The 15,864-nt window shown below is 40.3% G+C and overlaps 1 protein-coding gene across 2 annotated transcripts in view; it reads right to left on the bottom strand.

Annotated features, from left to right (window-relative positions):
- Positions 1-715: 715 nt before the first annotated feature.
- The window catches only part of TRIQK (triple QxxK/R motif containing), a 117,636-nt gene continuing 102,487 nt past the window's right edge, over positions 716-15,864 (bottom strand). For both annotated transcript variants that reach the window (XM_042465866.1, XM_042465864.1), the window contains one exon: positions 716-1,161. In XM_042465866.1, the coding sequence (XP_042321800.1) occupies positions 1,142-1,161 (20 nt within the window). In that variant the 3' untranslated portion in view covers positions 716-1,141. The remainder of the gene's footprint in view (positions 1,162-15,864) is intronic.

Here is a 15,864-nt window from a genome sequence, read left to right on the forward strand (position 1 = left end):
AGAAATGAATAGTGTTATTAAGTGCTTATTATTCAGGCACTGGCACTAAGCTGGAACTAAAAACCCAGCAACAAAATGCTGCCTTTTCTATGCATAGACACAATCCCAATTGACTTTGTAGGAGGCCTTGTATGCTACAGAAGAATGCCACTCCTCCTGCACTTTAAACTATGCCTGCTTGTATCATAACTGAAAGAAGCAGAAAACAGAGTGATAGCTTTTGGGCAAAGTTTACTTTCAAATTATTCCAGCCAAACAATACACGTTAGTAGTTAGCGTTTCTTAAAACACAGTTTGTGTGATGTAGGTAGCATACTGTATTGTCCTGGTTTGTTCACAGGTGTGGAGGAAACGCCTTTTGCAACTATCCCATACTTTCTCATTTTTTTGTTTTACTATTTTATCCATGTTTTTCTTCCAAGGAGGTCAAGTAGTTACACAAGCAGGGCTGTCATTTCAGGATCATCCCAGGTTCTAAGGTTTCGAGACCAAAACCTGAGACCAAGAAGATTATCGCACTGGGGTTAAAACGTTACCCAGTGCGTTCTAACAGGGGCGAGCATGGAGCATGACAGGAACCTGATGGGGCCCAGAACGCTAGTTTACTGCACAGTGGAACGCCACCGCCGCCGCCGCCACCGAGCATTCCCATCGGATTCCCATCAGGCTCCAGGGGACGCCATTTCTGGAGACGCTTTGAAACCGTCCCCAGAAATGGCGTCCCCTGGAATCCAATGGGAACCCGATGGGAATGCTCAGCGGCAGCAGCGTTCCACTGTGCAGTAAACTAGCATTCTGGGATAGTCTTTCCTATCCTTGTTCACAGAGGAGCTTTCCTTGCCTTCCATCTTCTGAAGATCACACATCCCTCAGCCATCCTGCCTAGTCCAGTGGTTTGTCCAGTTCTATAAAAGTAGGGTTCATTTTATCTGAGAGATCTGCTAGTTTACCAGCACTGTATAAGTGAAACAGTCCAGTTTCCTCCTTCCCTCAAGAGTTTCAAGATCTGACCAATGGACTGTTAGGGCTGTTGGCCTTTAGTCAACTATGCCTTTTTGCCTCCACATTCTGCTCCTGGTGCTGCTGGGATTGCTTGCATTCTTCATTAGGATATCCTTCAAATGCTTCATGACAGAAGAATTCACTGATAACTCAAAGTGCCTGCAAAACAAGCATAACACTTTTTAAACCTCATTGTTTGTACATTAACTAGTGTAAACAGCACTGCTATTATTCCATTATCTAACATTATAATGAACTTAAGTACCTACTTTGTTACCATTGTCAATAGGAAATGAACCAAAGTGACTTAGCTTTAATTGAAAATCTGAAGCATAACTCTTAATGAAGAGGAAAATCCTCTTGTGACTAATGTTCCAGTGTTCATAGTCTGTAGTGAAGAGACAGACATATATTGGCACTTACATTAAAAACAGTGATAAGTGTTGAGGAAGTTAGCAAAACATGTTGCCTTGTAAAATACACCAGCATTCAACCCCAAATGATCATGGAAGATGCACACTCACATATCACATGCTCTCTCATCTCAAAATCTGACAGGCATTCAAAATTCTGCTGTCAGTATTGCTTCCAATAGCTTTTGTATGCCCCCCCCTGCACCTTTTCTTTGCAAGAAAATGTTATTATGCCAAGTCTTTTATTCTTTGACATTATACTGCCAAAAATAAATGGCAAATTTAGCAAACAGTACCAGTAATACTACTGGTACTCCAGTGTACAATGAACCATATGAAGATGAACCCCAAATTCTAAAAAGCAAGGCTGCAATAAGAGAAAGTGGGGGAAATAAATCATCAGGAACAGATGTTATTCCTACAACAATTTACATAGACAGAATCAACTCTAATGTTAAGTAATATGTGTCAACAAACATGAAAAACAAAACAGTGGCCTCCAGACTGGACATGATCAATACACAACCCCATCCACATAAAAGGGGACACAAAAGACTGCAGCAGCTGTAGAACCATAGTGTTACTTTCCTGAACAAGAGAAATTTTCCTCAAAATTTTGCAACATAGATCTCAATTACACATGGAGAGAAAAGTTCAAGAGGTGCAACCGGGTTTCAGAAAAAGAAGAGGCACTAGGAACCATATTACAAACATATGATGACTTTTGGAGCACACCAGAGAATTCCAAAAGAAAATCAGCATGTGCTTTATAGACTACAGCAAAGCATTTTACTGCATAGATCACAAAAAGCTATGGAATGCTTGCAAAGTCATGGGTGTACCAATACATTTGATAGTCCTGATGAGAAATCTGTACTTAGGACAAGAGACAACTGTTAGAACATAATATGGAAAAACAGAATGGTTTTCAATTGGTAAAGGGGTCAGGCAAAGCTGTATTCTATCATCTTATTTGTTCAACTTGTAATAAATAATAATAAATAAAACTTTTATTTATATCCCACTTTTCTGTGACAGGACAATCAAAGCGGCTTACAACACGTTAAAATCCACATTTACAAATTTATATCCCAAATCCCCCCCTTAAAACAGGATTAAACATGCTACAACTAAAACATCTGTTAAAAACACAATAAAAAATACAGCGAGGACAGAGCGGTGGGCTGATACATGATGTGGGGGCAGTCATTCTGTGGCCGGGCACTTTTATTCAGGAAATGCCTGCCGGAAGAGATCCGTCTTGACAGCTTTTTTAAAGCTGTCTAAGCTGGCAATTTGACGGATCTCGTCTGGCAGACCATTCCATAGTTTGGGAGCAATTGCAGAGAAGGCCCTCTGGGAGGTAGCAGTTAGTCTGGTTTTTAAAGGCTGCAATAGATTCCTCCCAGATGACCTGAGGGTGCAGGGCAGATTACACAGAAACTATCATACAAAGAGCAGGTTTAAATTCAGAAGAATGAGGGGTGAAAATTTATTGTCCCATGCTCCCCCATGAGCACTCCCATGCCACTGCACCATCCCCATGCTCCTAGCCCCACATGCTGTCACATCCTTTTACTCATCAGGAAAAAAATGGGGCAGCATGGTGGGAGAAAACATACACTGCCCCAGAAGCCCCGCACGGTCTAGGGTTGCCATAATTGTCCACCATTACCAGGGACAAAATGTGGAACAAATTCTAGACCAAACTGTAGGACAACTGCAGGACAAAACCCAGCCCAAAATGTAAGATATTTAAGGTCCTCGATTTTTCTGAAATGTCCTACATTATGGGCTGAGTTTTGTCCTGCAGTTGTCCTACAGTTTGGTCTAGAATTTGTTCCACATTTTGCCCCTGGTAATAGTGGACAATTATGGCAACCGTACGCCGCACCCGCACTCGGTGACACCCACTGGGCATTCATGGAAAAGACAATAGAACTAGGAAAAGACAACTGGAAAAGACAAAATGCTAGGAAAGGTAGAGGGTAGTAGAAAGAGAGGAAGACAGCATGCTAGATGGATATATATTCAATCAGGGAAGTTACAAGTCTGAATTTACAGGACCTAAGCAGAACAATGGAGGAAAGGAGGTCTTGGAGATGTCTCAGCCCCAGGGTCACCATGAGTTGAGGTGGATAAAAAGGAATTTAACAACCACAAATAGTAATTAATAAAGGGCTCTCTACTACAGAGCCTCATAGTCAATGCCTGACAATTATATAGTACATAATCCCAATAAAAGATATGCTTCTTATATATGGAGGGTGAAACGTTGTTTGCAGTTCAAATGTTCAGTTAATTAGATGCAAATGCTGATCATGGTATGGTAGTGTAGAATGACAAAGGCAGCTACGCTGATCCATCAGGTTGTTGTTATTGTTTTTTATCTTCATTAGGAACAGATCTTTCAGAAATCTAATGGCTTTGAATTGCTTGTTTGACCATGACACACACCTCTCCAATATTTTGCATTACAATAGGGAAAGCTCACAAAAATATATCTTTGCTGGAAAAATCTGTTCCCTCACCCAGCCACTGTGAAAATTCTAACTAAAATCAAAGGGAACAAATAAGCCTGAAAGCAGCTTTCCTTTCCACTAAGGGATGCTTTCTATTTCTAAAAAGACACAAATTGGATGCCATCCGAAGACTTTTAAATGACTGGTTAAGCTTGATATTTCTAAGAAACAAAAGCCTGCCCTGCCCTCAAATGTTTTCAAAACATTATTTTATGTTCTTTTCTTTTTAATCCATTTTTGTTTGGTTTTTTCAAATTTCCCAATTAAATAAAATATCTAGTCATGTCATTTAATAGAGGAACACAAGGAGATGTACCTCCCAATTGTACCCAGGTGGAGAATAATGGAGTGAGAAGCTGTTTGAAGTTGGGTACCACTTTGTGACAGAGTCAGTGCCTCAGCTCTTCATGATTATTTTCAGGTGCTAGAAGGAAATCTTGCAAATGGACAAAGCATCTCTTGCTGGAAAAAGACTCCTTCAGTAATTTAGCACAGATGTGTCTGGGGACATTTTTTTTTTTCTTTAACAAAACCATTGTGTCTACACAGTTACATGGATGGGGGCAAACATTTTTTAAAGGGCTAAATTATTCAGAACATTTTACTTTCTTCATGCAGTTATACTTAACCTTTGCCTAAGAAAACCCTAAAGCTGACTAGAGTACTGCTTATGACTGTCTCCTGAATTGCTGGAGCTGACCCCACGGTCTCTTATTGCATTTACATCAACGGAAACAAAAAATGTTCAACACCTTCACAGAAAACATCAAGCATCTTGTAAGATTAACTCAAGGAGAAACTAGTGCCACCAAAGAAGAAAAGATGTTGGCTTAAAAGTCAAGGGATGGAGACGTCTTGTAGACCTGAAGTGGAATATTTGGGAGTACAATTCCCAGGATACATGTCACTGCCAATTAAACCCACCCCACTAAATGTCCCTTACCACTGGCCATGACATACCCCCCAAATGCTCTAATTTGGCAGGGACAGTCTCAGTTCAACTTCAATGGTCTCACTTTTTCAGCTGCTTTTAAAATGTTCCAGTTTATTTCTCCTCCTCCTGTTTCTCCCTTTATCCTCAGCTTACTTCAGTAGCTGCAAAATGAGTTCAGTATACAAAGGTAGTTTGCATCAAAGTAATGGAAAGGAGGAAGAGTCAAAATCTTGTCCTTCCCAAAAGGGTTATGCAGAATCAAATTACTACTACCTTCCCTTCCATTGCTGTGAACTGAGTTCAAATTGTAAAAATAGTTTGCATTCAGTTCAGAAGGAAAAAGCAGATTCCTGCCATTCACATAAGCTCAGGCAAAAGCAAACTTCTGCATCCTCTCCTAGCTTGCATGTTCTTCAGAATTTATCACTTTTGCCATCTTGACTACATATTTTCCTCTCTATTGTTGATATGGTCAGTTGACTAATCAATAAACTTGTTGTTGTTGACTACACTCTGGTGTTGCTTGGCTATCATCTGTGATTTTTGAGGTTTTAAGTGTGTACTTTTAAAAGGTTATTTGTTGTTGTTGTCTACCCTCAAGTCATTTCTGACTTATTGTGATCATAAGACAACCTATAATTGGATTTTCTTGGCAAGTTTCTTCAGAGGAGGTTTGTCATTGCCATCCTCTGAGGATGAGAGAGTGTGACTTGTAGTTTTTTATTTCTGACTTACGTGCAGAATTCCTTATCTCATAATTCTTTGCTACATTCAAAAGATGCTTAATATTCTGATTTAAGCAAAGTACTCTTGACAGCAATGCTCTTTCTCACTGGAGGTCTCGAATTATATCCTAAAAATTCTGCAAGGTTTGGATTTGTTGTCATTTTTAGAATTCATGTAAAAGACTCGAAAAAAATCCTCTCATAAACTTCAAAAGAGATGCAGACAATAGTTGCTGTCAGAGTACTCATTTTTTTATAATAATAAGAAAAGCGAGGTGGGGGAAGGAAGAAAGAGAAGAAAGAAAGATAAAAGGACTGTGGGAAAGTAGCATAAAAATGATACTAAGTGAGCAGAAGAGGTTTAAAGTTGTTCTCCAGAAAATTGTTGTGAATGAATTTCATCATTCTTGTTACAAATGTGTTTTTCTGACACTTTAATTATAAAGAAACTATTCCTGCAACACACAAAATGAGCTAAAGCTGCCATACATTTAAGTAAAAGGCTATCACATCTCCATATTACCGAATTCACAGTGCACTTCAAATTAAATGGCATTTTATTGTGGTTGTATGAAATGAACATTGCAAAATAGAAAAGGTAATACAGAAGTACAAGGAACGTTCCAATCATTTTATTTCACATTTAAAAAACACACACAAGAAAGGGACACTGGAGGCCTTGGCAATGTAATGAATATAGCCTCCACATTCTTCATATAACCTCCATAGTTTTCATTCAACCCTATAGAAAAAGTCTTATCTGTTTGCAAATGGGCCAGTACAGACCATGCAAATATAAGGATGACAGCCTCATTAAAATTGGAAGTAAACCACATGTTCCTATTAACTGAGTACACCACATACCAAAGTAATCATAACGACGCCTTCCATATATACATCTCATTGTACCGTATGAACACCCATGCCCAGCCTGTTTGAAATTGAATATTGGAGCAGTAATTACATTTATTTACCTAGGATTTCCACCACCAGCACCCCAAGAAAGCATATCTGAGGATGGCATTCAAAATCTTTAATTTGATTTATTTGCTTAGTTGCCAGGGTACAAATCCTCACTCAGCCATAGAAACCCACTAGATGACCATGGGTGAGTCACACACTCTTGGATCCAGAAAACCCCATGATAAGTTTGCCTTAGAATCGCTATAAGTCAGAAAAGACTTGAAGTCACACAACAATAATGAAAATACTATTTCATCCACAATCATTTTGCGAGCCATTCCTGATGGGATTAACATATTGCTTTACCATGCATGAATCTAAAACAAAAATCTTGGGCCCTGTGCTATAACTACACAGTTATAGCACTATGATTCCCCTTTAACTGCTATGGCAACATTCTGCAGAATCTTGGGATTTCTGTTTTAGGGGAGGCACTAGCTTATCTGGCTGAGGATTCTAAATACTGCCCCCACTGCAAATTCCAGGAATTCATCACATTTTTAACCTCATGGCAGCTAAAAAAGAGCCATAGTGCTGTAGCTGTGTAGAAAAAGGGCCCCTTGACAGTGCCTTGTTGTCACTCTGTTGGGTTTAAGTTGTCTAAAGAAGTCTCTTTTAGCATTATGTTGCCATCTGATGAAATCACAGAATTTGCCAATAATGTCATGGTAGCCATAGCACTTTAAGTGGCTGCCTAGAAATCCACATCATGCTCCAGCTGAAACTACTGCTTGCACATGTTAGCGGAAATCTCGATTTATATCCTAAAGCAATAAATGATGTAGATGATCACCGCAAACCCTAACTGTTGACCCACTCCCTGACCATATGATATGATACTTACTTCATGTAGACTCCTTGTTCAAGATGAAATGCTGGATAAGAAAAATACTATCTGGCACTTCCTGCCACGCAAAGCTAAGCACAAATCTTGAATCCATGATTTATCAGCTGGGGGGGGTGAGATAGCCATTGCAGACCGATACAATGTGATCTCCAATTTCCCTGCATTTCCTGTACATTGTTTAGATAGTTCATATTGCTTCTCACTTCTCATTCAGCTTGTTCCAAACCAAAACCTATTCTCATGTGAAGGCAGAACATCACCCAAATAAAATCAGTTAACAAAGAAACAGGATATCAGACACACTTGAATTTGACCTTTGTCAAACAAATCTATGGAAAATTAGTTACACTCTGCAATATCATTCAGCCATGATGACAAACTTAAAAAAGAGGCATGCTTGAGGGAATCAGATTGGCATGAGGAATGGGAATAAAATTTTGTGACTCATATTTAAGTCCAGGTTTTGAATCTGCTCCAGGTACAGTGTCCTCAGGCAAGTCATTTGTGGTAAACTGGCAATCCTTGCATCTCTCTAGAGAAGCCTCCATGTCTTTGCATTAGGAAAAATGTAGGTGCAGTTTTGGTAAAACATGCCAAATATAGCCCCAATTTTTTAAAAAAAAATGTTTTACTCTGTTGGAGGTAGAAATCTCAAATAGGAAAGTCCAAGTCCATTGGCTCCTTCTTTAGGATTCCCCTGTAGTGCCCAAAATGTGGACTCTTCACATCCAGGAAATATATTCTTGAAAGATTCAATGTTCTCAGCCCAACAAAGGGGGTTGTGACTTCACAAGGATTGGAGACATCTTGGATCTCAGAGGAAATACCTTTTTGTATTGCTAATGGAATTCAAATTTTATCTCCTGGATTCTGGAATGTTTTGTTCTCAGTGCCTTATGGTCAGAAGAAGGAGAGGCCTGCCTACACAGATATGCCTCCACACCATCACACCACAGAACAACACAACAACAATATCTTGACAAAATGAAGCCCTGTGATGTCATCATTTTCCCCCACCTATATGATTTTTAACACGTTTGCCTGGTGAAGACGACAGTGGAGCTTCAAAAGTTGGCATCATATAATCTGTGCATTTTGGTTGACTGAATGAATGTAGCACTGTTTTGTGGATTTTGGCTGCTATTGTATTTACATCTCCAGGATTTCTTGCCAAGCTCGTTATCTTAAACACCAACCAGCTGAGTCTCAGCTGGAGAGTAAGACTGAAAAGTACAACTGGGCCAGAGTTCCAATCTTTTTTCATTGTATTATTCCATATCTTCCAACTGTCCTGATTTGACCAGAACAGTCCCAATTAATCCTTTGTCACCCCATTTATTTATTTATTTATTTATTTGCAGCTGCCTTTAAAATCTTCTAGTTTCTCTCTCCTCCTACCACTTTCCCCCTTTGTCCTAAGCTTATTTCAATGGCTGCAAACTGAGTTCAGTGTGCAAAAGTACAGTGGGGAACGCCCACAGGTGCATTGATGCAGGCGCATACACTTTTCCACCCATTAACTAACATGGGGGGGGGGAATGAAAAACTCCCATGTATGGAAAGCTCCCACGGTAGTTTGCATTTAATTAACTTCACAGAGGAGGGAGGAGGGGTCAGAATGTTGCCCGTCCCAGAAGGATTAGGCAAAAAATAAACTGCTTATCCCTCTCCTAGCTTGTGTATTTATAAATTTTGCCATCTTGACCACAATCTGATGTTGCTTAGCCACATGTGTCCTGGGTTTTATCTGTGAAATGTTGGAGGGTATGTCATTCCCTTCCTCTTCCATAAGCTAGACTCATAGCAAGAGGGAGAAAATACCTGGGCCTGATCCACAAAACAAGGAAGACTGCTGTTATAAGAGTGAGGTTAATGCCTATTACACTCCTGGCCTAAATGGACAGAATGCCAGAATCCGCCAGCCAGCATGCTGATTCAAACATCATATAGCACCTTTGCAACTTCTTTACACAAGAAATCCAGATTTCTATGGCTTTGTTTTGGAACTTCAATTACGGGAATACCAAATCTGTCACTGGGATGCATGGATTAATCAAAATGCAGAGTACCTCTGGGCAAACACACACAGAATGTTTTTCCCTTGTCACAGAGCAACTTTAATTAGATGCACATTTGGATTCTGAGATTCTGGAACTGGCTCAGACTACGAGCCTTATATATTGTATATCTCAAACACTGAATAAAAACTCTTTTGATTAAAATGCATGGAAACATGCATTGCATATATGTTTTCAGAAGTAACGGTGACTTCCACTCCTTCCCCTGCCCCACTGCAATACAATTATTTCATCAGTGCTTTCAAATATAAACAATAAAATGTGAACACATTAATCAAAGATATTGATCAACCTCAAATGAAAGCCTGTGTGAATACATAATTGCATCATAAATCAATCATCCTTTCTATGAAGATACAAAATTCAATACTGCTTTCAAGAAACAGCAATTACGAGTTTCAAAATATTTGTCTGAAAATCAAAGTGATATGGGGTCAAATAGTCCGTTACTAAAGAACTATTTGTGCCCTAAGAGCTACCTGCTACCAACTATAGTTCATCCTTTGATTCTACCATCCATACCTTCCATTCTTGTCATCAGTTGAATTCAGCATACTCAACTATTTCATGCTTGTTCTGTTTCACTGGGTAGGGATGTCCACCTCTATGTGTCTTTGCTAAGGGTGGGTGGTTGCAGCACTTTAATGCTAATTAGCAGTGGGACTGAAATGATAGTTCTGTTAGGTTCCAAATGTTTTATTAAAAATACTGAAAATTAAATTTGTGCAAATATACAGTTAGAACTGGACTCATTTTTTAAAAAGTTTTAACAGAAATATATCTAAAAATATATTCTCTCTCTCTCTCTCTCTTTCTCTCTCTCTCTCAGTCCAAGTAGGACAAATAGTTGTGTACATGAATGGCACACCCAGTAAGATAATTTGGAATCTTGAGAATCATCCATTGAGGGGGGAAAGTAGATAGTAAATCCAGCCACTGCTCCTCCCTCAGTCCCATTGGTACTCACCTTGAATCTCATTGTGGGATTATAAATCCTTTAAATAAATAAATAAATACATACATACATACATACTGTCACTGATTTACCAACAAGGTTATGCCCATACCCTTCCTTTTCTGGGCCATAGGCAATATACCCAGTTTAATGTAATCCTTTGATCTGAATGGGGTGTGGTTGCCGGCACATTTCACCTGCTTGAAATATGAGTGGGCTTAATGGTTTCTCATACAGACAAACATACACAAGTGGATTCTCTCCCCATTATCCCATTTCAGTCTCACTTGCTTGTCCCCCAGTCAGACTTCAAGCATTCAGCATGTTCACTATTGGACTATTTTCAGGTTCCCATGGCAGGTGTGTGTGGTGTGAAGAAAAAGTTGTGTTTCTGCAAACCTCTGAGGTTCACCATGAATCTCCCTCTCGCTCTCTCATGCATGGATGATGCACTTTTAGCCTCACAGGGATGTACACTCATTCCTTAACCTTTGGGAATACAGTGAGCCCTCCATATCCACAGATTTTTATACATGGATTTAAGCATCCACAGCAAAAAAAAAAAAAAAAAAGGAAACCTTGATTTTGCCATTTTATGTAAGGGACATCATTTTACTATGTCATTGTATATAATGGTACTTGAGCATCCACAGAATTTGATATCCATGAGGGGTTCTGGAACCAAACTAAAGCAGATACAAAGAGTTCACTGTAGAAGGAATAGCATAAAGAAACCTGCTTCTCTAACTGTATGCTTCCTTTTAGATCAATTTAATGGACATCATGTTGTAAGACTTATTAGAAAAAAATTTTTTTGCTGATAATTTGTAAAATATCCAAACAACACACTTCTTCCACATAGATCCGCACTTTTCAGGAACTCCTCCAAGATAGAACAAGAAGGCACACCATGCAACTGTCATTAAACTGGAATCTACACACACATAGGCTCTACCTGTTCATGTTTTACTGAACACATATAAGATGGAGCTGGTGTCAATGGGTGATGGAACCTACAGAGGTAGTCCTAAGCCTAGGATTGAAAGAATATTCACTTCTATTCTATGTAAGGGCTGTTCGACAGTGGAACACACTCCCTTGGAGTGTAGTGGAGTCTCCTTCCTTGGAGGTCTTTAAGCAGAGGCTAGATTGCCATCTGCTGGGGATGCTTTGATTTGGATTTCCTGCATGGCAGGGGGTTGGACTGGATGGCCTGTGCGGTCTCTTCCAACTCTATGATTCTGATTCTATGATTCATTTTATGGCCAAATGATGGGTTTCTCAACACTTAGGAAACCTGGTCAGGAAGAATAACACAACATGATAATTTGTACAGCTTTTGCCCAGTATTTGAATATCCCAAAGTGAATTCTGTGTGGAAGCACATGTAATTTGGGGGCAAAAATGTGAGTTTTGAGCAAAGTTAAGAAATAATGGCCAATATGGATGGAGGCCAATACCATGCCTGATGATCATATATATAGTTGAACATGTACATATATTAACAATAGTTAATTGGCACAGCGTTTTTACCTTCTGTGACAAGTTTGAGGCAGTATAAATGGGAAGATAGCACTGTGCACACAAGACTTCACTGAGGTTCTAAAGTACCATTCTTACCATGGTTTCTATTGGTTGCAAGGAAGTCCCAGGAGAATTCTGGTGTCCTGTAAAATTTGTTTTGATTTTTATATATGCATATACTGTATTTTCTGGCGTATAAGACTACTTTTTAACCCAGGAAAATCTTCTCAAAAGTCGGGGGTCGTCTTATACGCCGGATGTTGTCTTCTGGGGCAGGTGCTGAACCTTCCGAGCTGGACTGGAGAATCTACAGTTGCTGCATATGGTGAGGGGAGCTCAAAATGGCTGCGGCCGCATCCCCTCCGTATGTGGTGACCATATGAAAGCAGGAAGGGAGGCGCTGTACAAGTATGGTAGAATAAAATCTTGGAGATAGGGAGGGTTGGGCAGGCATGGAGAGCTGACCAATTCAAGCAGGCTTTGCATACAACAAGTTTTCCTGCTAAGTACCTGCATGTCATAAGCATTTGAATTTAAATTACCATATTGAAATCAAATCTGATTTTTAAAATTTTTATTTGGTGTGCATTTGAAGAGGGGTAGTCTTATATGGCGAATATATCCCAAACTCTATATTTTAACTGGAAAAGTTGGGGGTCGTCTTATACGCCCAGTCGTCTTATACGCCGGAAAATACGGGTATATAAATTTTTTGATTTGTATATATGCAAAAGGGCCCAATCCAGTTTACAATCCCATTAGTATGAAACAACAGTAAATAATTTTCAACTGAGTGTACATAATCCTGCAGCTACTTTGCACGCTGCCTATAACTATGGCTAAAGCTGAAAGACATTTCAGCAATTTCAGAATTAAAACATTTTTGTGGCTTATGAGGCTGTATGTATCTTTTGAGTAACTGTGGTGAGCGGAAGGGGGGGTCTATATGACATGTTCAAACCAGGCCTCTAAAAATTATGCTTGGGCTATTAATGGAAATCAAATAATCAATTGCTTATTTGGGGAATGTTTTGAATATGAGAAGCTGTCAGAGAAGGGACAGCCCTTATTCCTGCACAGCTAATTATAGCTGCCTAAAAGAAGGAAACATAAGGACAGATTGTCATTTTTGAGAAAGCAGTACGTTTTTCACTCTGTATGCTGACACCATGACGTGAGGGCTGACTGCCTCCCTCAAGATCTGATGTGGGAAAAGTAGACTCTGTTTGGACTGTACTTCTGTCTATACGTGATCTTTCTGTTATGTGCCTTCAAGACAATTCCAACTTATGATAACCCTATCACAGGATTTTCTTGACAAGATTTATTCAGAAGAGGTTTTCTACTGTCTTCCTCTCAGGCTGAGAAAATGTAACTTGCTCAAAGATAACCCAGTTCATTTCCATGGCTGAGCAGGGATTCCAGCTTTAGTCTCCTGAAGTCATAATCAAACAGATGCCAGCCACAGATGCTGGCGAAACGTCAGGAAGTAACTCTTCTAGAACATGGTCACATAGCCTGAAAAATCCACAAAAAACAACAGAGAAACAATTAAATCATGTTGGATCTCTGTGTCCATTGGCATAGGAAGGATGCATTTATATTTAGAAGGTCCTGCAGGATAGTTTCAATATAGCTTGGTGTTTCAAGGCTGGGAAAAATGGGTTGGGACTGGGAGAGTAAACTTTCCTTTTGTTAACCTGCTTATACTGTTGTTATAGTTATTACAATGGGAAACTGGCCAAGTCTGTGCACTTCAAGAAACTCTTCCAGTGGCTTTTTACTGAAGGATACACCCCAATGCAGAGAACTCATTGGCAAAACATGGGAATTTTTCTTGTTGTTTCTAGGCTAGATCTAGTAGAATTAGTTGCTTGTGTGTAGTGTGTCTTTAAGTCATTTCAGAGTTATGATGAACCTAAAGTGAACTATCATGGGGTTTTCTTGGCAAGATTTGTTCAGAGGGGCTTTGCCATTGGCTTCTCTGAGGCTGAGAGAGTGTGATTTGTCCAAGGTCACCCAGTGGATTTCCATGGCCAAACAGGGATTCAAAAACTGGTCTCCTGGAGTTCTTCTTCTTCTTCTTGGCTTTACTTCGCAAACGAAGATTCAGGAAGGATTCATCCGTGCTTTCTACAAGTGTGTTGATGACGTTGGATGTATCCTTTGAGCCTGTGCAATGGATTTTTCTGGTGGAGCACAGCATGCACAGAATTGGCCTCACCCTTTAAACCAGAGGTTCGACTGCTGAGGCCTTGACAAGCATGGACAGTGGCAGCGAGGTCCTCGGGTCATAGGTTTGATTAGAGTTTCCTTCTCTTAGATGGTTGACCTTACAGGGTCAGACAAGCACCATCTGCCTGGGTTTGGGATTAGAGTTTTCCCTCTCCTAAGATGGTTGCCATAAGGTTAGAGAGCCCATCCTGCCCTTTGGCGCTCTTGGTCAGACCCTTCGGTTGTGACCTGTCTGGCATGGGAAGCCCTACCGGTGACTATTATGCCACCGCCAGCATAGCTCACAACTTCATTAGGGGCTGCAAGCCTCTCCCCCACACAGTCAGAGCATAGCTGGAGGGGCATAGGAGGCCAGAAGATGACATTTAAGGAGGGAGGAGCCTCTTTCTTCAGGCTATCCCTGGTGGAGCTGGGTCTGCCTGATCACTCCCTCTCAGGCCAGAAGATGACAGTTCTAGTCAAGAAATAAAACCATTATACCATTCTGGCTAATTATGAATTAGGGCTTTATCACAGCAGCCCCTTTCGTGCTGCAACCACAGTAAAAATAAATAAAACAGCAACCTACCACTGTTACTGCAGCCACAATTACATTGTGATTGTCTTTTGTGTGAGCAGGGCTGCTGCCCTCATTGCACTCCCTTCCCTTCCCATCTCTTAACTCCACCCTTCCTTCCTCTCTGATAGTCCTTTGTCTATTTTTTTTTTTAAATCACCATTGTCACGCAATTTCGGAGCACTGAAGCTCCAATTTAATGTTTTAATTTAAGAAAACCTTGAGGCTGCAGAGCTCTGAAACTGGGCAAAAACCTTAGGGAAATTTTTTTTAAAGCAGCAAGGGGGGGGGGGAGGGAGAAGGGGACAGTGACACCATGTGACTACCAATCAAGTGAGTGCCCCAGGATGGCTTTCAGCACCTGTGGCATTACACAATTGGCAGCTCATTCATGGGTTTTCTCCATGAATGAGAAGGGATGGCTGGGGAACGAGGCAGATATGGGAGGAAAGTGGCATCATGCAATCAGCATCACCAATGCTGCTATCATCCCAATTAAATCGTGGTTTAAAAGCTGCATGTGATAAAGCCCTTAGTTGCCTAGAAACCCACTTCTGCCACTTGCTGTGAGAGGACTCTGTTGCTACCTCTACTGTAGACCTTCTGCTGCATCATTTTCCACCAACAAAGTTCATATTATAGCAGTGATGTATAACAGTTTTTGATATCAAAGAAGTCTTGGAGGGGCCTAAGACTGTAGCTAGTTTCAGCTCAGAATAATCCACCTGAACCTATTTAACATTTTCCCTAGCATCTCCATGGGGTCTCCGATTGTCAAGTAACATATCACATGAAGTTTACCTGAAGAGTGATGGTCCCATGCAATGGGACTGATAGTTAACCCTCACTTTCCCAATACATCAAGAGTTAGAAAACTATCCCCCATACTTACCAGTCAGTAGAAGCCTTTAGCTGCTGGCTTCCAGCATCCTTCCTATTCTTAGAAGAGTTTTGTCAGGGCACTCATTGACTCTGTAGTTACACTCACAGAGTATCACTTGGAGCTACCTATGAAGAAGTTTGGAACAAATTTATGTTCCTCAGCAGCATGCCCAACATCTTTTGCACATTTTTGTTTTGCAAGCAGATGTATATAGCAACTGCATTGGG

Source organism: Sceloporus undulatus, chromosome 4 (genome assembly GCF_019175285.1).
Source record: "Sceloporus undulatus isolate JIND9_A2432 ecotype Alabama chromosome 4, SceUnd_v1.1, whole genome shotgun sequence".
Taxonomy (NCBI): domain Eukaryota; kingdom Metazoa; phylum Chordata; class Lepidosauria; order Squamata; family Phrynosomatidae; genus Sceloporus; species Sceloporus undulatus.